At 33.5% G+C, this 27,294-nt stretch overlaps 4 protein-coding genes and 1 pseudogene across 4 annotated transcripts; 2 read left to right on the forward strand and 3 right to left on the reverse strand.

Annotated features, from left to right (window-relative positions):
* Positions 1 to 994: 994 nt before the first annotated feature.
* LOC145582240 (uncharacterized) lies at positions 995 to 2,529 on the reverse strand. Its single transcript, XM_081639245.1, has 2 exons — positions 2,205 to 2,529; positions 995 to 1,500 (listed from the first exon to the last, which is right to left on the reverse strand). The coding sequence occupies exons 1-2, from the start codon at positions 2,253 to 2,255 to the stop codon at positions 1,183 to 1,185; spliced, it is 369 nt and encodes a 122-aa protein (XP_081495371.1). The 5' UTR covers positions 2,256 to 2,529; the 3' UTR covers positions 995 to 1,182.
* Positions 2,530 to 5,009: 2,480 nt separating this feature from the next.
* LOC145582241 (F-box/kelch-repeat protein At3g06240-like) lies at positions 5,010 to 8,313 on the forward strand. Its single transcript, XM_081639246.1, has 2 exons — positions 5,010 to 6,180; positions 8,025 to 8,313. The coding sequence occupies exon 1, from the start codon at positions 5,082 to 5,084 to the stop codon at positions 6,135 to 6,137; it is 1,056 nt and encodes a 351-aa protein (XP_081495372.1). The 5' UTR covers positions 5,010 to 5,081; the 3' UTR covers positions 6,138 to 6,180; positions 8,025 to 8,313.
* Positions 8,314 to 11,601: 3,288 nt separating this feature from the next.
* LOC145582243 (F-box protein CPR1-like) lies at positions 11,602 to 16,068 on the forward strand. The gene is made up of 2 exons (XM_081639247.1): positions 11,602 to 12,909; positions 15,707 to 16,068. The coding sequence occupies exon 1, from the start codon at positions 11,676 to 11,678 to the stop codon at positions 12,864 to 12,866; it is 1,191 nt and encodes a 396-aa protein (XP_081495373.1). The 5' UTR covers positions 11,602 to 11,675; the 3' UTR covers positions 12,867 to 12,909; positions 15,707 to 16,068.
* A 3,895-nt stretch (positions 16,069 to 19,963) lies between these two features.
* LOC145581184 (splicing factor SF3a60 homolog pseudogene) lies at positions 19,964 to 21,210 on the reverse strand (annotated as a pseudogene).
* Positions 21,211 to 21,945: 735 nt separating this feature from the next.
* On the reverse strand, positions 21,946 to 26,596 carry LOC145582244 (putative F-box protein At1g32420). Its single transcript, XM_081639248.1, has 2 exons — positions 25,316 to 26,596; positions 21,946 to 22,608 (listed from the first exon to the last, which is right to left on the reverse strand). Exon 1 carries the CDS (start codon positions 26,523 to 26,525, stop codon positions 25,362 to 25,364), a length of 1,164 nt encoding a protein of 387 aa, XP_081495374.1. The 5' UTR covers positions 26,526 to 26,596; the 3' UTR covers positions 21,946 to 22,608; positions 25,316 to 25,361.
* Between the last annotated feature and the right edge of the window lie 698 nt (positions 26,597 to 27,294).

Below are 27,294 nucleotides of genomic sequence, written 5' to 3' on the forward strand. Positions count from 1 at the left end.
ATATAATTAGAGTAATAGCTTCTTTGGCATCATCCCGTAACGATGCACCAATTATAACCCGGGGTACCAAAGTTGTTTGTTGGAATGCCAAAGGGATGAACTGGACATCCTTCATATGTCATCTGTACGCAGTCCATAACAAATTTCACCCTACGATTTTCATAATAACTGAGGTCAGAATCCGTAGAGAGGATCTAATGCTCATAAGTATATTCATGCATCCCTTACAGTTTGAATACGAGATCTACGGACCCGAAGGTTGTCCTGGGGTTTTGTCATTTTATTATATAAGACAACCAGAAGGCATGTAGGTGCGCAAAATTCCCTCCAAAATATTTGATCAAAAATACAACCCTGTGTTGGTATGAAAACATGTGTTGTTGGTACTTCATTGGCAACCACCCAGTCACAGCAACTGAAAATATGGTCTTGGGTAGTATGTAATTTATGCAAAGGTCCTGAAGGGTTCATTCTTTTACAACACACACAATTATAGACAAATACATCTGTAGTATCAGTTTTTACGAATTACGATTTAACTAAAACGCAACTTTGCGCGTTCGACAGTAATTCATACTTGAGTACGCATTAGACACTAATTCCGGTTTTGAAATTTAGAGGAGGAGTTCGAATTTAAAAAACCATAATTGATTGAAACTGAAATTGGTAACATTCATTGAAATTTACCTCAACATAATTTGTTTTTGGATAATATACTATTAATAATTGAATTAGAGTATACCTACAGGAGCAACAAATTATCACGTTACTGTGCGGGATAATTATGAACATGATATATCATCTCAGGATTACGTGGTATTAATGTGATATACCATCAAAGGATATATTGGTATTCACATCATGTACCATTTCAAGTTAAACTAGTATTAATAGATATACCATTTTAGAATACGTTGGTAGTAATAAAACATACCATCATATTTACTGTTGGTGTTACTATGACATACCATCAACAATATTCTTGGTTTTAATATAAACTAAAACGTCAGAACATGTTATGATTAAAAATAAGACATACATTATCCAAACTACTAAATTACTACACAGTCCAACAACATTTAACAAGCTAAGTACATATTTCAGCCATGGCTTCCATAGCTAGAGAAGTCATCGAGTCCCATGTTCGGAACATGTCCAGCCGTAAAGAGTTGTGCTCTTGGATCACCGTAATGGACTTGGATGAGGCACCAAGGGGACATTCCTCAACGGAGTCACAAACACTCCATCATCACCTCCCTCTGCAACCTGATTTAAGTCAATCTCATCACTCCCTACATGATTCAAGTCAATACCATCATCCCTTGAATTATTTAAGCCTATACCATCACCCCCTGCATTATTTAAGTCTATACCATCACCCCCTACATGATCAGAAACATCACTTTCTCCCAAACTTTCATCATCAGAACTAGAACATGATCTACCATTTTCCTCTTCATCTCGATCCATGGGCGTTTCCTCACCAACAACATAATTGTCCTGGACAATTTAAGACTTATATTCAAAGACAATATCAAACCACTAAAACGCTATGCTTTAAACAAACTCTTATATTAACTCACAATATCAACAAATTTGACTCTGGTATATCTCTTACATTAACTCACAATATCATCAACAACAATTTCACTCTTTTGTTAACTGACAATATCAACAACAAATTCACTTTCACATACCCCATGTATAAACAATTTAACAATCATACACAGAACATCACAACAGTACAATTCAGTTTGTAGTTGGTATTAATATCAAATACCAACTAATCTTTAATTGGTATTTCATACTACATAATTAAATCACAACGTCACCATGATTCCCAATTTTATACTACAATAGAATATCCTCCATACTGATAAACTGCAACGGAAGCTATATTCCCAATTTCATACTTCAATAGAAACCATGTAACAGCAAATAACTACAAACTTATAATTCATGCTAACATATCAATAACAATAATTCCACAATATCAATACCAAAAATTCCACAATAGAACTTAACAGTAATTAATGCTATCATCACTACCATTAATTCCACAAGTTCCTATTCAACAACAATACTAATTAATGCAATTATAACTACCAATTAAGTCAATTATCCATGAGCAATAATTCCACATTCCACTACTTTACATCAAAAATTACAGCTGCAAAATTATTACAAATAAAGTGTGCACTAACCTCGGCACTCCGACTACCACCAACATCGCTCCATCCATCAACACAATGCATCTTCAATCAATTTCAGCTAACGCAAATCCAATTCACCAATTTCAACTTCCAGATCTGGAACAATAATTACCCAACCACACAACAAATCGAAGGCCCAACGAATTTCGCAAGATAATTTTACAAAACTCAAAAACATGAATTACAAGAAATTGAATGGGAAATGATTAAATTGATTCTTGTAATTTATTGTGTGCAAAAAAGAATAAAGATTGGAGATAAGTTTGAGAATAAAGAATTTTGTGAATTGGGGGGAAGAATGTGAAAATTCATGAATTTTGGCAGAAATAACAATTAATTTGGGACAAATTATGACAAAAAGGACCCACAATACTGTTCTGTTTTTTTTTTTTTTTTTTAACATTTGCTTTTTTATTAAATGCTATTTAATTGTTCATTGTTGTACAAGTGGGGCCCAACCCTTCCCTTGAGTCCATAAGGACTAAAAGACCCTGAGAAATCCTCGGGTATATAGGGTATTTGTAGTATGAACACAAATATTTTCTTTTCTAAAATGGGTATGGTGCAATATTTGTGAATCTTCCTTAAAAGACAAGTGGTACAATATTTAAAAAATGGAGGAAGTATTAAAATTATACTCGTTTTACATAATGTTTGAGTATTATTAGCTAAATAATTGTGACACAAGTTGGAATGATCTTCTTTTTGAAACAAACAAACAAAAATAATAAATAAATAAATGAATAAAAAGAGGGGTTTTTTTTTTTTCTTTTTTTTTTTTTTTAAAAAAGGTAAGATACGGGGGCGTCCCTCCTATCACAGGAGGGTAAATAAAAAGAGGTTGGAATGGTCTATTTTGTCATGAACTTGTGTGAGATATTTTAGGTAAACAATTTATTTTTTTTTTGATTTTATATTTTAGGATTTGATTTGCTAAATAATGTTGATATAATGTAGTGATTAGTGAATCATATCTTTAAGATTTATGATATGTTAAGTGTTACCTATCTTATGTCATCTTAAGATTTGTATACCAACACTACGTATTATGAATAATAAACAAGTTATGATATTAGCCCTTTTACCCTTAAACTTAAACAGGCAGATGATTAATCTCATTTTGTGCCCAAGGGTGGCACATACAATAATTCGAATGATCGGATCGGGTTATAAACCCTCATTTAGCTCCACTGTCGAAACTTAAGCTAGGAATTCATAGATAAGATGACTAGAATAACAGAAGTATAGAACCTGTGTCATGAGTTGACTCAGTGTGGAATTGTAGATGAACAAAGAATTTCATAGTCAAACTACGTAGCATCTTATTTTTCGATCTGATTCAATTGTCTGAAGTAATAATACACACAACAAAATTAAGCTTTGCTAAGTGGACTTCAGCATTTCCTCAAAAAAAAAAAAAAAAAAAAAAAAAAAAAAAAAAAAAAGTGACTCCAGCATCAAACAACCTTTTATTTAAAAAAAAGTCAAGAATTTAAATCCAATAAAAAAAAAATTAATAAAGAACAGAAATTAAGTTATTAAAGCTAACGTAACAGAAATTAGGTAATTAAAGCAAACAAATAAACTAAAAATAATGAAAATCTCACATAAAAGAAAAAATGAAAATCTAAAAATACAAAGCAAAAGGAAAATTAAGCAAATAAACCAAACCCGTGCTTCAGTGCTTCTTCCTTTCTTTCGGCCGCTCTGTTCATTTCCTCCATTTTAATCCCAAAAATAATCACTTAGCTAATTAAAATGATCTTTGATTCATTTTTAGATTAAGAAGGAGTTACACTTGTGATTAGTACTATAGGTCTACAGTACATAAATTTATGACCATTTTTTTTTTAATAATAAGATATTAAAAAAATATGTGGGCCCTACAAAAGGGGGCCCTGAGCGATCGCTCAATGAGCTCCCCCTAGTAGCGGAAAATTGATGTTACATTGTATTAACTATATTATACCTTGCTTAACAAGATCTTCGTAGGTCTTCTTATTGTAAACGTTACTCTCTGCATCTTCATATTTCTCAACATCAGGCTGCCATAAGAAAGACTCTTGCCTTTGTTGAATCTACCGCCACAACTCCTTGGCATCATCGATTCAAGTGATCTCATTAAAGCACTTGGTGTTAGGGATACCCAAGCAAAGCATACCATGCTGGTGACGCGCTCCATGGAAGTGCTTTTCAAAGTCCCTTCGCCCCTTATAAGTGTAGTTCCCACATATTTCACATTTAAATTCTTAGTGAGGACCGTGAAGCTTGTAGACTAGCTAGTACTGTATAGCCTTATTCCCCAAATAATAGGGCTGATCAAAAATCGATTTTTGGTAGAATTCGTGTTGGGTTAATTGGGTGTGGGGTCGAGTTCACATCACGTCAAATTTGAATTTACATTGAGTTCAAGTTGTTCATAGATCGAGTACAAATTCGAGTTATGTTCAAGTTAGTTACAAGTCAGGTTAATAGATGTTGAGTTGTAATCAGATTAAAAATCAATTTAAAACATTACTCGAATCCAAAAACTAGTAATTACATCCAAATTTTTTTAAAATTTTTGGTCGATCAAATAAATGTAGCTAAGTGAGTAAGTGACCCTTGAGTGCACTTTGTTATGGGCAATGAACCAAACTTTGGGTCAATTAGACTCAAACAACGACTTTATGTTTCAACCCTTGTCACAAAAAAAAAAAAAGTTTCAACCCCCGAAAAAAAAACCTTTCTCCTATGTCTCTCTTTTATTAGAGTATCAACTGTAGCAACTCATCATCTCTTTCAATGGCGAAAATGAGTAGTAACAAGAAGAAACTCTCACGGGATGACGAATTGTCGAAGGACATCTATTTGCCGACGGAATTGTTAATGGAGATCTTGGCAAGGCTACCTTCAAAAACCCTTTTAAGATTCAGGTCTGTTTGTAAAACCTGGTGTTCTTTAATTGATTCTTCCAATTTCATTTCTTTGCATCTTAAGCTTTACAACAACAATTCCCATAAATTAGCTCATCATCTGATAGCAATTGAAAGATTTGCTCGCGCTGGATTATTCACCATTCGTCTTACTGACAAATTTAAGAAGATTGCAAATCTTGTTAAGTTGCCTAAATCATACTCAATTTCTGGAAGCTGTAATGGGTTGATTTTGTTAACACAAAAATGGGGTGAGATAATATTATGGAACCCTTCGATTAGAAGGGCATTGCTTCTTTCCTCTTGTCCTTTTCAATGTTGTGCTCTAGGATTTTCCCCTTCTCGTAATGATTATAAGGTGCTTGCCTTTGGGACGATTAGTAAATCTGATGAGTTCTCAATTGCTGTATATTCACTCAATGATCACCTTTGGAGAAAAAAACCAAATCGGGTGAGTAAGTCTGGTTGGGGTTTATCAGGGTTAATATATGACAGGAAGTCTGTTTGTTGCGGAGGGACTGTATATTGGATTGGAAGTCATATACACAAAAATCCTAGAGTTAGACAGAAACTCTACTTGTATGACTTTGATGCTGAAGAATTTAGTGTTATGCAACTGCCTGATGCTGTGAGAGAAAGCATTGTTAGGTTCATATTTAAACATGGCGAGTCCTTAGCAGTTTTCAGTATGTCCTCTGAAAGAAGCTGCATATGGGTTTTGGAAAAGGATGGTGGAAAGGATCCATGGGGGCTGTGGTTTTCAGGAGATCCGAATTTAAATATTTGCAAGCTGTTTGAACGGTCAATTCCGAAGATTGTCTATGTTCAAAAGAGCAATATGTTTTTGTTGAAGACCCCTCAAATTATGATGTCTTATAACATTGCAAGCAATCAAACTCGAACTCTGGGAAAAGAAACTAAGTACAGTCGGATTTCTTTCGAGACATATGTAGAAAGTTTGGTGTTGCACAAAGGTTTTGGAGAGAAAACTTTCACATCTTTCTTGTGAAATTGATGAAGAGTGGATAATGGCTGGTTATGGAAGATCACAGGTGATATCAAATTATCAATACTTGCTCTTAATCATGGGATTATTCCCACTTACATCCTCTATCATCTGTGATATACATATTATGTTATATTAATTGTGTTTTGTCATGCTTTAAAATGCTTTTTTCAGGAAGACTTGTTTTGTTGTTCTTATAGTGTTATATATAGAGTTTTCTTGAACTTGTCCTTATAAAGGATCAGTTAACCTATTGTCACATTTACCTGATGACAGTGTATTTAATGTGTAAAACCAATAAGGAAAAAAAGGTTAGTAAAGTGGGTAGTTAACCAAAAAAAAAGCGGGTATTTCTTCTGGCATACAAACCATCAGTGAAGTTGCATCCCCTTTACCTCTAAACACGAAATATTTTCTATTGTCCAATTGGCTTAGATGATGGGGTATAGTGATGACCAATTATAGCTCATCTGTATTCTTTGGAAAAGCATCAAAGTGACTATGAGTATGCCAGCAACCAAAGTGACATGAATATGATGAAGTGGTGATCTTGGGGAGGGTAGTGTTGCTGTTACTTTTGGCTTATTAACTATAGTAACAAACTTTCATGAGGCTAATTTCTATTTAAATTTTCAATCTATAAAATGATTAGAGTAAAAGTATATCCGTAATAAAACTCTCTCAATGACATCCTCCAGTAAAATTTGGATAATATTTGTCCCTAAAATTGCAAATACTGCAGGTTCATTTGAAAAATCTAATCCATCGCCAAAGTTGAACAAAGGAAACTGTATTTCTTTCTCTCTATGATAAAGTCCCTTATCTAAACATATTCAATTGGAAAATTGAGAGGATCATTAGGGCTATGGTTTATTTGATCCTAGGTGCTAACAACTTGCTTCCAGATACCCTCCCCAAATGTTTTTGGTTCTGTAAAATAATTTGTTTTTGTTAAAAATTACAATAGACTGGAGTCATTTGGGTATCATTTCACACTTACGTACGTTGATAAATCTGTGTTGTGTAAAGTATCTGAAGGGTATACTTTGACATTCTTCTTAGAATAAAAATGAATAATAGACAATGGCTGATATGGATTATGGAAGACTACCCCTGATAGAAGGGATGCATATACACTTTGCTAGGGACACTTAATGTTGTTTTCATTCGAGTATCTTTGTTTTAGACTTGTAAAAGAACAATCAAATTTACCACCCAGGAGAATTTAGAGTGTAAAACAAAAGGAAAACAAAGCTAGTAGTACTGTATATTGAGAATCTCTCTTTCAGGTATATGACCCATCATAGCCCTTGCCTCAGTGTGTGATGTTGCTTGTTCTTTGTCTATACTAAAATTGGTTCTGTCATAGAAACACGAAATTTGCATGTCCTGTATCTCTAATATCGTTCAAAATCTGAGCACCAGTTTATGTATGCCTGTCTTGTAATCATATAATATTGCTAACGTATCTAGTGACAACTTAAAGAATCTCTAAGCTTCTAACTGTCTTTCCCTGAATAGATCATGCTTAAATACTGACTTGGTAGTTGGTACCTGTGATATGAATTTAACTTAGCTATATATTTTCAACTTATTTCCTTGTACAGTTTGACATATACCTTTTTCTACCTCAAGTTTTGCTTCTCTGCCTTGATTTTGCCTTTAAATCAGTATTCAACACTTCCATTTTCTATTTCTGTTGGCCTTTACTACTTGATCCTCTGGAATTTGTGTTTTCCACTCTCTAATTCTCTATGCCCTTAGGTAAAAGTAAGGGGGATTTCTTGTGATTTTTTTAGGCACAAATAGGCTATATACTTCTTTGTTTGGTTTTATTTGGTTAAAATTTTCAGTATAGTTATGATTTGCTATTCAATTTCTTTGTGACAGTTGTTCTTTAGAGAGATGCATACTCGGCTACTAGTAGCACTGTCTGAAGTTGCAAGCCGTGGAAGCTAAATGCTCTGTTTTGTTTTATTTCGCTACTGCCACTCAACAATGGTGTAATACAGTGGCGCATGCCTTAGCTCGCATGTAAGGATTTGAGATTAAAAAGAATCATATGTCATGGATGTATGGCCTATATCATTTTGGTCCCAATTGCAACATGTTAATTATTAAGTATGAAGTATATGTCGATGATGTTTTTGTATTAATGTTCAGTAAGTACAGTTAATAATATTTTGGGATCTCGAAAACCGGAGTTTATAAACAAGATCTAACAACTAAAGCTTATTAAACGAAATTACTTACATAACGTCTAGGACTACTTTTAGGATTTGTGCAACTAATAATTTCAATCTTACTTAGAAATAAAGTCAAAACCTTTTTGTTCTGAAAGCTTCTTACAGGTGCTGACAAATTATGGCTGAATTCGATCATTAGGCAGCTACAACTAGCACATAGAGTTCAATGTTTTGTACATGAATAACTGATAGTAAGAATAAATGGGCTACTCGATCACTCCAAGATACACTAACCAGAAAGAACTAATAATTAGATGATATGAGTTGATTGAACATAGCTGCAGGCTGCAGCATGAGAGCTGAGAAACATATGTACTTGTTCAGTACAAATTGAACTAAAATTAGATGATGTGAGTTGATAGAGTTTAGCCTGGTGATCCGAAAACTTGATATTAAGATGTCTTAACATCAGATTAAGGGCTGTAGCTATCATACTGTACTCATTCCTCTTGAAGGAGGCTACAACAGAGAATCTGCTTGAACTTCTTTGTGAAAAAGCTGTTGCATATACAGTAATAAGTAGACTACTTGATATGATTAAGTAAAATGAAAGTTTTAAATACTTCCCAATCTTACCTGAAAGGATTTTGCATCCAGCTTTGCATAAAAGGAATTTGATATTCTATATCACATTTGATCAAAAAAACAAAAGGCTGGTCATTCAGAATTATGACATCGACAACTTCACTAGTGTCACAGGACTTCGTCAAGAAGGCACTACAAATGAAAGGGAGTTAATATATTGAGAGCAAAAGTTTAGAACCTGAGCATGAGGCAAACTGAAAGAACAGAATGCAGCTGATACTCTGACGTATATGGGACTGGACAAATAAAGAACGAATCGCTGCATGCCTGTTAGTCTGATACTCATCAACAAGTACCTGAGAGGATAAACAGGTGGCTATTTTCAGGTAAAGAAGGCGACATAAGATAAGGTAGTACACTCTCCGACCAATATACTCGCCTAATGCTCAAATTTAGGCATCTAAAAATGTAAGAAATGGTAGGAAGTTCACCAAGTTTTCACTATATATATATTCTTATAGTCCAATCTAGTAACAACTCTGGAGCTGAAATCTCAAAATCAATCAGGTGTGCATACAAGCATTACCCAGGTTTCCCTAGTCCAGTCTATATTAGGGTGCAAACACGCAATTACACCAGATAAAATCTCGTTGCACAAACATATAGATGTAGATGAATCAATGGAAATAAAACAGTGCCTAATACTACATGAATTAAATAGCAAAGTAAGTTGGATACTTGAAGGTGGGGGGCACACACGATCTAGATTTATGCAAAATGAAAATGTCTATGCCAGCTGAAAATAACCAAGACAGCAGATGACCATCACAACTAGCTGAGCAATTATGACTCCTAAAGGTTAGATCATATATTATTGTATCAAACGAAATTCTCTGTAAACAAGTCTGCTGTGATTGCTAAAATAATGGCATGTGGTTGATTCAAAAAAAGGATAGATTAGATAGAATTTTGCATTATGTTGTTCTAAAATAATTGAAAAGGCAAGTTAGTGCACTGTATCTTCACAAAGTTTAATATGGGGATGACTGCGAAACTGAACCCCCATGCTAAATCAAAGCTCAAGTAGAAAGAGAGATGCAAATTAGAAATTGAGAGTGAAAAAAATATTTAAATACTCCCTACGTCCCCATTTGATTGTCACTTTTGATAGAAAATCACGGGAATTAAGGAGAAATTAAGGAAGTACATGGGAACTAAAACCCAATCATTTACAAAAAAAAGAAGAGAGAGAAAGTAATCCATGTGATTTATTAAACAACCAATGAAAATTAAGGACCACATTAGTAATCCATGTGATTTATTTTTAACCAATAACATTACAAGAAATAATTACATTATCCAATGGAATTACACTACACATATTGATGACTAAGCTAAAAATGTTTGATAGAGAGAGAGAAAGTCATAGTTACAAATTCCAATGGGGACGCAATTAAAGAGGGCAAAAAATATGAGGGTAAAATAGGAAGCCCTCATAATAAGGACAAAAATTTATGAGGTTAAAATTGTAATTTAATGTGTATTATTTAATCTAAAAATGTGAAATGTGATAAACATTTAGAAACACCCAAAATGGCAAAAGTGACAATCAAATGGGGACGGAGAGAGTACTTTTTTAAAGCAGAGAAGAACTTAGGATTAAGTAATGAAAAACAGAATGAAGGGATTGGAGCACACCTACTCAGTTGAAATTTATGCGCGGGATGTGTTGAATCTTGAGTCAGTCCTTCCCGTTGGGTGGTTTACAATTTTCTTTTAGGATTGGACAGCAATCGATCACAAGTTTCTGAAGGGAAGATTTCACGTCCTAAACTAGTTGAAATTGGTTTAAAAGTTAGAAAATTATAGAACTTAGGAACACATTTATTTGTATGTTTTTTTTATATTGCAAAAATTGAAAGCTCGATGTAAAGCCAATAATGTGTAATTAAATCTTGATCTTGCAATTTTTTTTTGAATAACTCTTTTGCATGATCTTGAATTTTACTCTATTTTATATGATTTCATTTTTTACTCCTTTTTCTATTCCTTGCTTTTAATAGAGTTCTAACAATATTAAACAATATTTAACACTAAGAAAAAATAAAATAAAAAGTGAGTAATAAATATAAAAATAATATGATACATGCTTACCTCGATATGAATAAAGGTTAATTATCGTTATTTACTAATTTTTATACTAATTTGTCCCCTAATAAAAACTTTTATACCAATTTGTCACATTTTGCTAATTTTAATACCAATACATCACCGGTTATAATTTTTATACTAATATGTCGTAAGGGTGCTAAATTTAATACCAATGTATTGTACTCCCTCTATCCCTTTATTTTTGGCCCATTTGACTTTATGCGGTCTTCAAAACACGTGTTAAAATGTTTACATCTCCATTTTCATATGCGTAAAAATTATAAAAAATTGATATTAATTAATTTTACAATGAAATGAACCAAACAAGATCCCATTTGACTACATTTTTTGTTGAAAGCGGAAATTTATGGTCAAAGTTGGTAAAATTTAACCCATATTTTGACAATGGGGCAAAAAAATCGGGAAAGAAGGGAGTAGCTAATTGGCCGTTTGCTTTGGGAAATAAACCAAACTTTGGGTCAATTAGTAACTTATAGACTCAAATAGTCAAATGAAACTTCCCCCAAAAGAAAACGTATACTTCATAGAAAAAATTTCCCCCTTTTATACCAAAGAGTACCAACTCTGCAACTCAGATCATCATCTCTTTTGCTTAATTATGAGTTCAATGGCCGAAATGAGTCGTATGGAGAGGGAACTCTCACGGGTCGACAGATTGCCGGAGGACATCTATTTGCCGCCGGAATTATTGTTGGAGATCTTGGCATGGCTACCTTCAAAAACCCTTTTAAAATTCAGGTCTGTTTGTAGAACTTGGTGTTCTTTCATTGATTCCTCCAATTTAATTCCTTTGCATCTTAATTGTTACAATTACAATTATTCCAAAAAAAGTACTGATCATCTGATAGCAATTGAAAGATTTGTGGGGGTTGGATGTTTTTTCACAATTCGTAGTAGTGACACATTGAATAAGCTTGCAGATCTTGCTGAATTGCCTGAACCATATTCAATTTCTGGAAACTGTAATGGGTTGATTTTGTTGAAATATGGTACGAATGCGGTTCGATTGTGGAACCCTTCTATAAGAAAATCACTGTCTCTTCCCCGTTGTCCTATTGCAGTTCGTTGGAGTAGAATTCGTCGTAGTTGTGTAACTTATGCTTTAGGATTTTCCCCTTCTAGTAATGATCATAAGGTGCTTGCCGTTAAGACTAATATTCGTAGGTTTCAAGATGATAAGGCCTATATTGCTGTGTACTCACTCACTGATCACCTTTGGAGAGTTAAACCCAATACCGTGAGTGAGTCGGGTTGGGCTATATCGGGGTTTAGGCGTGAAGGAGGGTTAGTTTGTTGTGGAGGGGTTGTATATTGGATTGATAATGATTTACACCGAAAACCCGGAGCTAATAGGAAACTCTACTTGTATGACTTTGATGTCGAAGAGTTTAGTGTTATGCAACTGCCCGATTCTGTGAAAGGAAGCACTGATAGGCTTATTTTTGCCCATGGCGAGTCCTTAGCAGTTTTATCGATGTCCTCTGAAAGTATCTGCATATGGGTTTTGAAAAAGGATGGCGGAGAGAATCCATGGAGGCTATGGTTTTCAGGAGAGCCGAATTTTGATGCTTCCAAGTTGTTTGAATGTTCAAATGTTGTCTATGGTCAAAATAGCAATACGTTTTTGTTGAACAACAATCTCGCTACGATGTCTTATGACATTGCAAGCAACCAAATGCGAACTCTGGAAAAAAAAAATATGATGAGTAGCTGGATTTCTTTCCAGACTTATGTAGAAAGCTTGGTTTTGCACAAAGGTTTTGATGAGACTATCACATCATTACTATGAAATTGATGAAGGGTTGATAATGGCTGATTCTGGAAGGTCACAGGTAATACTTGCTCTTAATCATGTTATTTTTCCCACTTACATCTTCTAAATATGTGAAATACACATTATGATATATTAATTGTCTTTTGTCATGCTTTAAAATGCATTGTTTAGGAAGACTTGCTTTTGTTGTTCTATATAGATATTTCTTGAACTTGTCCTTATATAGGATCATATAACCTTTTATCACATTTACCTGATGATGGTGTAGTTAATGTGTAAATTAAATAAAGAAAAAATGTTAATAAAGTGGAAATTTCTTCTAGCATACTATTAACCATCAGTGAATGAAGGTGCATTCCCTTTACCTTTAAACACAAAACAATTTCTAATCCATCACCAAAGTTGAACAAATGAATAATTACTCCCCTCAATAATGTGGTCTATCCTATATGCCCTTCCAAAATCTACTCATCCTCTCCAAGTAGTTAAGGTAATTTTGTCATTGAAAAAAAAAAATCGAAATCAATTAAATAAAGACATTTTTTGGAGTAGGATTATTTTTGTAAGAAACTACCTTTTAAAGTTGAGATTTTGTGAAAACTACCTAATAAAAACATGTTGTAGTTAACTGCCTTATTAAACCCGAAATATTGTTAGTTGCTACCCTTGGCCGGATATCCCTTGTTGAGCTACCCACGTGACCTAAAATTATTATTATTATTATTTTTTTTTTTTTTTGTTTAGTTATAGTGTTGGCAGGGGTAATGATGTGACATAGGGTAATATGGTAATTAGTTTTGTCATCCTTTGTGTTTATCCATGTCTTGAAAATAAGGTTGGTGACTTGGTGTTAGCATTCTCAATGTAAATATGATCCAAATTAGTAGAATTGAACGTGGGAGGTTTGTGCTTGAAAATCAATACCAAAGTCTGAGTCAATAAGAATGCTCTTGAGATGTTAAGTATGATACAAGTAAGAAGTTTGCTTTAGCACATTCTTGAGGGAGTGTTGTATCTTCACCTATAAGTGAAGCATCAGTCTTCACTGTGGAGTCTTGATCACCCATCTAGCAAATAATGCTTTGGAGTATTATGAGTGAATGAAAACCCGTGGTGTATCTAAGATAAACAGGTTCTATGTAAGATCTTAATTATTTGCAGATTTAGTCTTAAGCTTTGACTCTCTGTTGAAGGCTTTCAAGTTCTAAATATGATTACCAAAATGAGAAACGTGAAAATAGCAACACTTCACCACAATAAGCAGATCCCAAATATTTCCAAAATAGTCTAGGAGTCACAACAAGGAACTGGAAGAGGAAGCATTTGATGAATACTTTTTGGGAGACATGTAAATCCATGAAGTTTTGGAGGGAGGTCTGGCAGGGTTGCCAGTGAAAGATTCAAGTGTTTGTGTGTAAAACATGAAGTTCTCAGACTGTAATTGATTTCTTAGTTACATTTCTGTGCATTATAAACTTGACGAAAACACTTGCAACACACATCTGCTGGTTATTGAATGTTTAAGCTGTGCATATGAAAGCTGCTCGTATTCTGAATAATCTATAATTCATATTTTCGTACTTTTTTTGTTGGCACTCTTTTGGACTGGTGCCTATATAGAAGCCCACCCGAGACTCTGAGAGGATGAGACAAGAGTGTAGAACCCCTGCATGGGAAAGTCCTTGCTACTTTCTCATTGTCTTTTTCATTCACTGGTATTCAGATAATTATACAATTGTTTCCTTTGGGGTTTCAGTTGTGTAAATGGGGAGGATCAATGGGGCTATGTCTATGTAGAGATTCTAGGTGTTTGCTAGTTTCTACCATAAACTTTAATTTTATTTTATTTTTTATTTTTTTTTTCCCTAAAGCTTACAATAGAGTTGAGTCATTTGGGGAAACAGAAATCTTTAGTAGATATCATTTCTTATTTGTGTGGATAGATTGGTGTTGCATGCATAAAGTATCTGAAGGGTAGACTTTGACATACTTCCCAGAAAATTAAATGAATATTAGACCTATGGTTAAACTTATAAGAAATGCAGAAGCACTTAACTAGGTACCTCTTGCATTTCTCATTTTATGAAATTTTGCTAGCTTAACGTGCTGTAATTATACTTGCTTTAATGTTTAGCTATTCATGACATACATCGCTCAAGGATACTTAATGTAGTTTTTCCTTCGGATTACATTACATTTCTGTCCCGTACAATAAATTCTGACTCAAGTTATGTTCCCTGTCTGGTTTTTGCACATCCTCTAAATCGGGATTCAACACTTTTTCATTTTCTAATCTGTTGGGTTTTACACTTCTACGACTTATGCACTGAATGAAAATTTCTTTGGAATTTGTGATTTCTTCCCTATTTATTTATGAGATACAATTAAGGGGAATGTGATTTGTAAGGCACAAATACACTATATATATGTATGTATTCTTCTTTGTTCGACTTGATTTGTTGGTTTTCTCTAGTAAAATTTTTAGGTATAATTAATGCTACTCTTATACCAGATATGATTGCAAATCTGTATTTTCCTTGTGAAAAGGGTTTCCGAATGTTTTCTTTTTCTTACCTATATAAAAAAATATTGCAAATCTGCATAATTATTAGCCTTGTATAGTTGTTTGTTCAAGTGCTAATGTTATTGGTATAAGGATGAAGCTTTGTAATAGTTATGGACCTTATGGATTGCTATCAGATTTTCTTTGTTACATTTGTCATTTAAATTCTGCATTTTATCCAATTTAATAGTCAGACTTTTTTTTTTATTTTTTTTGAACAAATTGTCATAGCCTTATAGTGGGGAGGGATACTATAAAATTTGATGCTGACTGGATTATTTGCTCTTTACAGAGATGCATACTAGTAGCGCCCGCTGCTTGAAGTTGCGAAATGCTCAGTTTAATTTTTTCTGTTGCTACTGCCGCTCTACCATGGTGTAATTTACTGGTGCGTGTCTAAGCTCACATGTGAGATCTTGAATGAATGCATAAAACTCATATGTAAGACTGTCATATTTTGGCTGATGAATGTATGGCCTGTATTTGTTCAGTCCAAGTACATGCAACTATGCAAGACTGTTAATTAGTAAGTGCAAAATATATGTCGTTAATGTACTTGTGTTAATGTAATTTGTAAGTGCTCACTACAAATTATATTGGTCCAATATGTTTTTATATGTATCAGGTTCTGTTATTCAGGGACAATTTCCCTTAGCTTTTGTTCAACTTATATGTTTTTAATAGCTTATTATAAGTTATTAACTTACATGAGCTCTTGTTAGATTCGCATCCAATAAGTCATTACCAAATACAAAATATTCTGCATAAGATTATGCCATTGTGGGTTAGAAACCTAAGCTAAATCAGATTGAGATTTCTCTCAATGGATTGCATGATTTCCATTATTTTTGTTTTTTTTTTTTAATTCTTTCTCTTAGATCATTTACATTAATAGTCCAACAAAATTAAACTCCTTTGGACTTTGGATTACATTATTTGGTCGTCCAAGGAGTCATTTGCTACCCCTATGTTTATTTTATTGTGCATATTATACTTTTTTAGTTAATTAAAGGAGCAGCCTTGTAGCATGGTCGTTCGGTTTGCAGATAGAAATCTGCTGCAGTCAGCACGTATTCTAGGTATAGGGAATTGGTTGTCAGAGAGTAACTGAAGGGTACTATCAAGTATGATATTAACTTGCAAACTTTGGCATTAACAGAGACTACTATAGTAGTAGAATCTGAAGTTTCAAACCAAGGTAGATTAATGCTTGTGTTAGGTACTTGGGTTTTCCCTGACAAGACAATGAGTTGATCTAGTATATGTTCAAGTATATGGCAGTAAGAGACTGGCGGAGCTTTAACTAGTTAGGTTGCATGTAGGATATTTATGTACTCGATAATTAGCTGTTGTTTTGAGGTCATTAACCCCAAAGAAAGGGAACTGATGTGGGAGCATTAGACTTGGTTGATGTGGAAAAATTGTCATAAAGATTCAGTTTCATGGATGATTCTGAAGCTTTTGTTAAAGGATTCTTGGATGGTCTTGAGTAATTTCCCCTTTAATGCTTTAGCAAGGGTTTGGTTGCTTGGGAGAGTTGGAGGTCTTTGGTCAAGTTTTGGTGATTTAGGGACAAAGTTGTCAAATGTGCGACCACTTGGAGAAGAAAGTTGTGTTTAAGAGTTTTCCATGCATACCCTATTAACTTAATAACTTATAATAAGCTAGAATTGTAGATTACTAAATTTACCTTAGCATAGCCGTGTCGTAGCAAAAAATAACTGTCGCCCTTGCACATCTAGTCGTGCAAGAGGGTTTGTTTGTCTTTGTATTCTAGATTTGTTTAGGGGTTTTAAAAGCAGTAGTCACCCTATTAAGGTGATTGTTCTTTCCTATTTAGGGGTTTTAAAAGCAGTATGATATATATGAAATATAAAGGTTTTCTAAAATGTTTGGCGAGCCTTGTAAATTGTTTTGTTTATTTATTTACTCCGTATCTATTTTATTAAAGATATATCCATTTATGTTTTTTGGTAAGGAAGAAGAGTTTTAGGTAACCATATATTATGGGAAGCCTAATAAAGTCGATTATATTTTTTTTGGCAAGCCTTGTAAATTGTGTGGAAGCTTGATAAAAAAAAAAAAAAAAGTCAATTTATTTTTTATAAAAGATTGAGTACAATTGCTTATTTGCAAATATTGAGTACTAGGTTAAAATCCCGTGCAATGCATGGTTGTTAAATATTATTGACAATAATATTACAAAATATAAAGTATATAAAAGATATTCAGAAATATTTCATTTGGATATATATGGAATATGATTGTCAAAGTGGAAAGAAAATATCATAAGGTATAAATAATTTCTTAAAGATTTTGCAAAAAAAAAAAAAAAAAAAAAAAGAAAAAGAGAAGCGAAAAAGGCGGGAAAATTTTTTACAAGGTAATGACAAGTGTCATAGAAGGATTTGCTTTTAATATAGGCTAATAGATAGATTTATTTATATCTTTTTTAAACGAGGCTATGAGATTGCCAAGGTTTTAGAGCTTTATTGCTACAAAAATTTTGCCAAATTTTCATTGTGAGTGAGGTGATTATTGATGGATTTATCAGAGCACAATTACTTGCCATGGGATCTAATAATAGCGATATTGGCGATGCTGCCGGCGAAAACCCTTCTTAGATTCAGATGCGTTTGTAAAGCTTGGAGATCTATGATCGATTCGTCAGATTTCATCAATATGCATCTTAAAGTTTACAATACTAATAAAAATCGTATATTAGTGCAGGAGGCTTATTGTGGCGGACGATCAAGAACTTATGCAATATATTGTACTAGTGGTATTAGGCCCCTTAATTAAAAGTGCTCAATTATATGAAACATCTATATTTTACTCTCTCTATGGTTGTTGTAATGGGTTGATGTTGGTGAGGCCGCAGTCGTCCTACCCGTGCCCTCGAACTCCCTTCAGACTGTGGAACCCGTCTATTAGGAAGTCTTTGATTCTTCCCCTTTGCCCTTTGGTCTCCGCAAGATATGCTCCTGCTTGTAATGATTATAAAGTGGTCGCTTTAAAAACGAAACATAATTCAAAGGCACTATTAGAAGTACCCATTGCTGTATATTCGCTCAACAACCATAGTTGGAAGACAAAAACTAATTCCGGGATCGTTGTCGCACGCTCATGTTTTTATAATATGCAAAGAAGGGGTGTTTTCTATCAAGGTGCTTTCTATTGGGTTGGAATTAATTATTCATCTCAAGCTCTTTTTCGATTTGACTTTGATACTGAGGAACTTACCTTTTTGGAAATTCCGGATACTCGGATTAAACTAATTAAAGATAGGAGCTATGTTTTCATCCTCGGTGACTCAATAGCAGTTTGCAGTTTATCTTTGCAAAGTACTCCCACTCGTATGATGGTGCAAAGGAGGCATGGAGGCTTTGGTTTTCCGTGGATGGAAGTAAGGGTTGCTCTGAGATTTCTCCTACAAGGATTCTTTATGTTTACAACAAAAACATAATTTTGATGGATCACTTAGTGAGCATGAGATCTTATAATTTCACGAATCTTCAAATACAAAACTTAAGGAATTACGTACAAGGTTATTGTACATATTTTGATACGTATGTAGAGAGCTTGGTGATGAGCAAAGGATCGAAAGGGCAGACTTTGACATCCCTTCCACAAAAAGAATCGGATGAATCAAGAAATGATTTTAATTTAACCGATCCACAAAGAAGGAGAATCGTGTGAATCGGTAACTTTTTTTGGTTTAACAAGTCCAAACATAGATTCACATGGTTTACCTAGCTATTTTATTGGTTAGTGTAGTTTAATGGAGCTACATTCATTATAGGTGAAGTAGCTCGACCTTGATTGTTATTGCAAATTATCTATCTTTGCAGTACATTTTGTTATGAGTTATTGTCATCCAAGATTTATTATGAGTTATTGTCATCCAAGATTTTTTATTTTATTGTATGTTGTAGCGGTTGCTATTTATCAATGTTTTTCAGCTTGTCTATATGCTAATTGATGGTAAATTAAGTCTATAGATCACTACTTAATGTTTGATTAATGTTGTAGCGCTGCCTTTTCAATTACTTCTAGATCAAAATAGAGATGCATTTAATCGAGTGTCATTTTTAAGTGAAGTTTGAAGAGAGGTGCGTTTTCCTTATTTCTATCATCCTATGTGTTTTTCTTTTGGGGTCATCTGTGTTATTTGATCGAGAAATAAGAAGTTAAAATATTTGTTTAAATGTGTTCTCAAAACCATTCTTATTACCAATAATATAGTGCAAGATGGTTGTATTTGGACCGTCTAGTTATCGATATCCTTATTTCGAGTTACACCCGTAGCAAGTCATCTTATCGATTGAATTAAGAAGGGACAGTAAGTGGCTAAATTCATGCCAATTTCTAGCATTAAAGGGGTAATATAATACCACAAGTTACTTGAATTGCATATTACTACAATTTTATAAATTAATTATGAGCTTAAATTTTAATTAATAAACACAAGCTTAAGCCGAAATTGGATAACTATGGATTTTAGAGCTTTCTCGTACTACTTAGAATTTAATTAACAAAATCACATTAGCTATATTAAACCCTGCCTAACAATATCATCGTAGGTCTTCTTGTAGTAAACGTTACCCTCGGCATCTTCGTATTCCTCAACATCAGGCTGCCATAGAAAAGACTGCTGCCTTAGTTGAATCTGCCACCACAACTCCTTCGCATCATCGATTCGAGTGATCTCATGAAAGCTCTTGGTGTTAGGGATACCCAAGCAATGCATACCGTGTTGGTGACGCGCTTCATTGAAGTGCTTTTCAAAGGTCCTTCGCCCCTTGTAGGTGTAGTTTCCACATATTTCGCACTTGAATTCTTGGTGAAGACCGTGTAGCTTGTAGAGCCAGTACGGTATAGGCTTCCCATCCGAACCTAGTGGCAACTTGAGCGGATTATTGTTTCTTTTGTCGTCCTCTTCTCCATCGCTTGCTATGTCGAGTGCAACTATCTCATTATCAGCTTCACGATCACGAAGGAGTTCATCATAAGTCATCCCCTGCCTGTTCTTAACGCGTTCCCTAGTCCGCTCAAGAGTCTCTTTCAGAATTACACACAACTTCTTCACTTTCGCTTCAATGAGCGCGATTTCTTTATCACAATCGCCTTTTTCCTTCTTTAAGTGCTTTCGATCCAGCCTTTCGAGAGGGGTATTCTTCACAAGGACGCCCTTTGGTGCATAGTACCCCCTGACTTAAGCCCCAAGGCGTTTAACGCCTCGTTAAGTTTCATAGGTCCTAACTCAATTAGACTCTCGACAGTGCTATATTCATCGAGCCACTCGTTCACATCATCGATACTCGTTGTCCTAGACCGTTTTTTCCCTCTATCAACCGTCCAACTCTCCTCAAATTCAGATTCAAGATTCTTGAAAATCCTGTCCAGGAACATCAAAGGCTTTGCTCGTTCCAAGAACAAAATCAAGTACTTAAGAACGCCCTCGATGTACTCCTTGTAGTGTCGAGTAGCCTTGCATTTTGCAGGAATCAAATCAATCGCAGGAAATTTATCAACATAATCAGCATAGGTAGTAAAATACAACCCGAATTTAGAATTTATAAATGTGTTATAATGTTCAAATAAGTCGACATACTCACCAAATCCTTCTTCGCCGCTGAAGGAAATATTTGGGGTTTGTAACTCAGCTAGCATCTTCTCGTAATGCTCTTCATCACGGACAACCTTGGAAGCCAGCTCGGGGTTTCGACGGTTAGACTCTCGTATCGTCTTTAGCATCTCATTGAACACCTCGAACACCATCTTTTTGCTCTCCATGTAAAACGTACTCTCTACAAATTAAAGAAGGAATAAAGTGGTTAGCGTTTGTAAATTGCAATTAAATTATTGTATTTATAATACACATTACTATACATGACTAGGAAAAATCCTAAACCTACCATATATTCACACGCCTAACAAGCGTATATAATTAGCATAAAACAGGAAGGTTAGAATACTTTACATAAATACTCTGTTTATCTTAATGCTTTTTTTTTTTTTTTTTTGAGGAAATCTTAATGCTATTATAATCCTTATTTTATTGTATTTTTATCTCTTTTTTCATCTTATAATTACTGTATATAATATCCTTACTATCAAGATCGGAGTAATATATTTTTTTTAGATATAATCTTATTATTATATAATATATGAAATCTAATAATCGACGAAAAAGGAAATTTTTCAGCATAATTTTTGTATATAATCTTATCATTCATATTATTTTTTTAGTATTTTTTTTCTTTTCCCCTAGTGCTTTAATCTTCTAAGTTCACTACAAATGGGTTCCTAATGAAGTTTTGAAAATTTTTGTCCATGGATGACTTTATTAAACTTGAGTAACAAACGTGTTACATTATATACAAGTGCAAAGACTTGGGGAATAAGTAAGCTCAAAAGAATCATAATTTACTGTTCGTAAAATAAAAAAATAAAAAATAAAAATAAAAAAATCTATACAAGAACTGGTTCTTGTACTTCTTTGTTGCTATCTACTCGTACTATTTACAGACATTGCATTAGATGTCAGCATTCCATGGTTATAATTAGCTTATATACATTATCTAAGAGAAAGAATTAAAAAAATAAAAAATAAATAAAAATAAAAAAAAATTGGAAATCATGTAATCCATTGAGAGAAATCTCAATCTGATTTAGCTTAGGTTTCTAACCCACAATGGCATAATCTTATGCAGAATATTTTGTATTTGGTAATGACTTATTGGATGCGAATCTAACAAGAGCTCATATGTCTTTATCCTCTTAATTATAAATCATAAAAGCCATTAAAAACATATAGGTTGAACAAAAGCTAAGGGGAATTGTCCCTGAATAACAGAACCTGATACATATAAAACATATTGGACCAATATAATTTGTAGTGTACTTTTAAAAATTACATCAACACAAGTACATTAATGACATATATTTTGCACTTACTAATTAGCAGTCTTGCATAGTTGCATGTACTTGGAATGAACTGATACAGGCCATACATACATCAGCCAAAATATGACAGTCTCACATATGAGTTTTAGGTATACATTCAAGATCTCACATGTGAGCTTAGACACGCACCAGTATATTACACCATGGCAGAGCGTCAGTAGCAACAGAAAAAATTAAACTGAGCATCTAGCAACTTCAGGCAGTGGGCGCTACTAGTATGCATCTCTGTAAAGAACAAATAATCCAGTCAGTATCAAATTTTATAGTATCCCTCCCCACTATAAGGCTATGACACTTTGTTCAAAAAAAATAAAAAATAAAAAATAAAAAGAAGTCTATGACAATTAAATTGGATAAAATGCAGAATTAAATGACAAATGTAACAAAGAAAATCTGATAGCAAACCATAAGGTCCATAACTATTACAAAGCTTCATCCTTATACCAATAACATTAGCACTTGAACAAACAACTATACAAGGCTGGTAATCAAGCAGATTTGCAATATTTTTTTATATATGTAGAAAAAGAAAACATTCAGAAACCCTTCTCATGAGGGAATGAAATGCAGATTTGTAATCATATCTAGTACTTCCTCCGTTCTTTTTTACTTGACCTGTTTCTTTTATCACGCTTGCCAATGCAAAAATTTAACAAACAATAACTTTAATCCTCCATAAGTAAAAATTATAAAAGATATATATTATGATAGTACTTATTGAGACGAATTTAAAAAGATCCTACATGAATATGTTTTTCATTACATATTATTCACAAAAGACGGTCAAAGGAGGGGTGGTGAATAGTGTAAAAGTCAAAACGAGTCAAGTAACAAAGAACGGAGGAAGTATAAAAGTAGCAGTTATTGTAACAATATTTACTAGACAAAACCAACAAAGCAAGTCGAACAAAGAAGAATATATATATATAGTGTATTTGTGCCTCACAAATCACATTCCCCTTATTTATCTCATAGATAAAGAGGGAAGAAATCACAAATTCTGAAGAAATTTTCATTCAAAATAGTAAAAGTGTAAAACCCAACAAATTAGAAACAGAAAAAGTGTCGAATCCCTATTTATGATGTGCAAAAACAAGACAGGGAACAAACTTGAGTCAGAATTTCTTGTATGGGACAGAAATGCAATGTAATCCAAAGGAAAAACAACATTAAGTATCCTAGAGTAATGTATTATGTAAGTCATGAATAGCTAAGCAGAAAAGCAAGTGTAATTCCAGCATGTTAAGCTAGCAAAACTTTTAAAATTGAGAAAGGCAAGAGGTGCCTAGTTAAGTGCATATGCATTTCTTAAAGTTTAACCAGGGGGCAATTGTTCATTTTATTTCCTGGGAAGTATGGCAAAGTATACCCTTCAGATATTTTATGCAACACCAATCAATCCACACAAGAACAAAATAATATCTACTAAAGAATTCTGTTTCTCGATTTGACTCCACTCTGAATAAAAATAAAAAGTGTATGGAAGAAACGAGCAATCTCCTAGAATCTCTAGATAGACCATAGCCCCATTGATCCTCTCCTTAAGAAGACACGGCGAAAACTACTAATGACTCACAGAGGAAGAAATTTTAGACCTGACTCTAATATCTTTTGCAGCAACTGGCACTTTCACAAAGCTTAATTCTTTGACATCAAAGTCAATGAAGAAAAGATATGTCCTTTGGTTCAAATTACATTTAGAATAGCATCACAGCATTGTAAAAATACGTACCCACCTCTATTTTATAGATCCGCAAATAATTAAGATCTTATATCAAACCTGTTTATCTAGGCTACATCAGGGGTTTTCGTTCACTCATAATACTCAAAACTCCGCAGTGAAGACTGATGCTTCACTTATAGGTGAAGATCCAACACTGCCTCAAGAATGTGCTAAAGCAAACTTCTTACTTGTATCATACTTAACATTCACTAGCATTCTTCTTGACTCAGACTTTGGTATTGATTTTCAAACACAAATACATTGGGAATGCTAACACCAAGTCACCAACCTTATTTCCAAGACATGGATGGACACAAATGATGACAAAACTAATTACCATATTACCCTATGTCACATCATTACCCCTGCCAACACTATAAATAAAAAATAAAAAAAGTATAGAGCCCTAAAAGTTCCACTTAATATTAAAGCCACATCCACATGATTGCAACTGATAACAGTATTGCATGTACATGAAATTCAAAGCTAAATGCCAACAACCCTTGTATACTTAGTATATAATAACAACAATCATTATATGATTGTCTTGTAAACAAGATACGGAGTAGATCACTATGTTATTTCTTATTTCAACAAATATAATACCCTTAACTCCTTAAGACTTTCCATACTTATCACATAAAAAATAACCTCTTTAATATAAACTTTGAAAATCAGTCTTCATCAGTTCCATTTAATGCTTAGGTAAATTTAATTACTATTGATGCAAAAATTTGTTTTAGGCACCTAATATTTAATTAAAGAACTATGCATTTCAGTGATATTCAAAAGGATATATTGTAAAAACCTACCTAAAAAAGTTGAGATTTTGCGAAATAAAACTCCCTAATAAAAAAAAATTATTGTAATTAACTACCTTATAAAACCAAAAATGTTGTAAGTTGCTACCCTTTGCCGGATTTTCCTCATTGACCTTTTTTTTCCAGTGTTGACCTACTTTACTAACCTTTTTTTCTTTATTTGTTTTACACATTAACTACACCATCATCAGAAAAATGTGATAAAAGGTTATAAGATCCTTAAGGACAAGTTCAAGAAATCTCTATATAGAATAACAAAAGCAAGTCTTCCTAAACAATGCATTTTAAAGCATGATAAAACACAATTAATATATCACAATGTGTACTTTACAAATTTTAGAAGATGTAAGTGCAAAAAATAAATCACATGATTAAGAGCAAGTATTACCTGCTGCGACCTTCTAGAATCAGCCATTATCAACCCTTCATCAATTTCATAGGAAAGATGTGATAGTCTCATCAAAACCTTTGTGCAAAACCAAGCTTTCTACATAAGTCTGGAAAAAAATCCGGCTACTCATCATAGTTCTTGTTTGGTTGCTTGCAATGTTATAAGACATCGTAATGTGATTGTGAGTGTTGAACAACAAAAACGTATTGCTCTTTTGACCATAGACAATACTTGAACAATCAAACACTTTGGGAGCATCTAAATTCGGATCTCCCTTAAACCATAGCCTCCATGGATTCTCTCCGCCATCTTTTTCCAAAACCCATATGCAGCTACTTTCAGATGACATCAATAAAACTCCCAAGGACTCGCCATGGGCAAAAATAAACCTATTAGTGCTTTCTTTCACAGCATCAGGCAGTTGCATAACACCAAATTCTTCGACATCAAAGTCATACAAGTAGAGTTTCCTATTATCTTTGCGATTTCTATCAACCCAATATACGACCCCTCCACAACAAACTAACCTTCCTTCGACTCCTAACCCCGATAAACCCCAATTCGACTTACTCACCGGATTCGGTTTTTCTCTCCAAATGTGATCAGTGAATGAGTACACAGCAATCCAGGCATCGTCATTAAACCTACGAATAATAGTCTTAATGGCAAGCACCTTATGATCATTACTAGAAGGGGAAAATCCTAAAGCATAAGCTACACAACAACGACGACTTCTATACCAAGGAGTCGCAAAAGGACAATGGGGAATAAACAATGATTTTCTTATAGAAGGGTTCCACAATCGAACCGCATTCGTACCATATTTCAACAAAATCAACCCATTACAGTTTCCAGAAATTGAATATGATTCAGGAAATTCAACAAGGTCTGCAATCTTGTTAAGTGTATCACTACAACGAATTGTGAAATTACATCCATCGCCTACAGATCTTTCAATTGCTATCAGATGATGAGCTAATTTTTGGGAATTGAAGTTGTAACGATTAAGATGCAAAGAAATGAAATTGGAGGAATCAATGACAGAATACCAGGTTTTACAAACAGACCTGAATTTTAAGAGGGTTTTTGAAGGTAGCCTTGCCAAGATCTCAAACAACAAATCCGTCGGTAAATAGCGGTCCTCCGGCAATTTGTCGTCCCGTGAGAATTCCCTCTCCATACTACTCATTTCGGCAATTGAACTCATAATTAAGCAAAAGAGATCCAAAGCATCATAGTTGAGGGCGAAAATTTTTTTGTAAGATTTTTTTTTGGGACTTAAAATTAAAAGCATCATCTATTCATTTGACTATCTGTGTCTATAAGTTACTATTTGACCCAAAGTTTGGTTTATTGCCCAAAGCAAAGGGCCAATTAGCTACGGAGTACATTGGTATAAAAATAAAAAATTAGCATCCTTGAGTCATATTAATATATAAATTATAACCGGCGATATGTTGGTATTAAAATTAATTAATGTGACAAATTGGTATAAAAGTTTGTATTAGGTGACAGATAGGTAAAGTTAGTAAACGGAGATAATTAATCGTTTTTCATATCAAAGTAAACATGTATCATAATATTTTTATATTTATTGCTTTTTATTTTTTTTCTTAGTGTTAAATATTTTTTAATATTTTTAAACTCTATTAAAAGCAAGGAATAAAAACCTTAAAAAAAAAAAAAAAAAAAAAAAACAAGGAATAAAAAAAGGAGTAAAAAAATGAAATCATGTAACATAGTTGAAATTCAATGCAAAAGATTTATTCAAGAAAAATTGCAAGATCAAGATTTAATTACACATTATTGGTTTTACATCGAGCTTTCAATTTTTGCAATATAAAAAAATATGCAAATAAATGTGTTCCTAGTTTCTATAATTTTCTAACCTTTAAACTAATTTCAACTAGTTTTAAGACGTGAAATCTTCCCTATGAAGCCTTAGACTTTCTTTTTGCTCAAATTTGAGGAGACTT

The sequence above is a fragment of the Chenopodium album genome, chromosome 15 (genome assembly GCF_948465745.1).
Source record: "Chenopodium album chromosome 15, dcCheAlbu1.1, whole genome shotgun sequence".
NCBI lineage: Eukaryota > Viridiplantae > Streptophyta > Magnoliopsida > Caryophyllales > Amaranthaceae > Chenopodium > Chenopodium album.

What these genes read in the sequence shown, in the direction of transcription:
- LOC145582243 (XM_081639247.1), top strand. Translation starts at nt 11,676, where the DNA reads ATGAGTTCAATGGCCGAAATGAGTCGTATGGAGAGGGAACTCTCACGG.
- LOC145582241 (XM_081639246.1), top strand. Translation starts at nt 5,082, where the DNA reads ATGGAGATCTTGGCAAGGCTACCTTCAAAAACCCTTTTAAGATTCAGG.
- LOC145582240 (XM_081639245.1), bottom strand. Translation starts at nt 2,255, where the DNA reads ATGCATTGTGTTGATGGATGGAGCGATGTTGGTGGTAGTCGGAGTGCC. An exon ending in GTGGTAGTCGGAGTGCCGAG is followed by an intron (nt 1,501 to 2,204) that starts GTTAGTGCACAC and finishes TAAATTGTCCAG; the next exon opens with GACAATTATGTTGTTGGTGA.
- LOC145582244 (XM_081639248.1), bottom strand. Translation starts at nt 26,525, where the DNA reads ATGAGTTCAATTGCCGAAATGAGTAGTATGGAGAGGGAATTCTCACGG.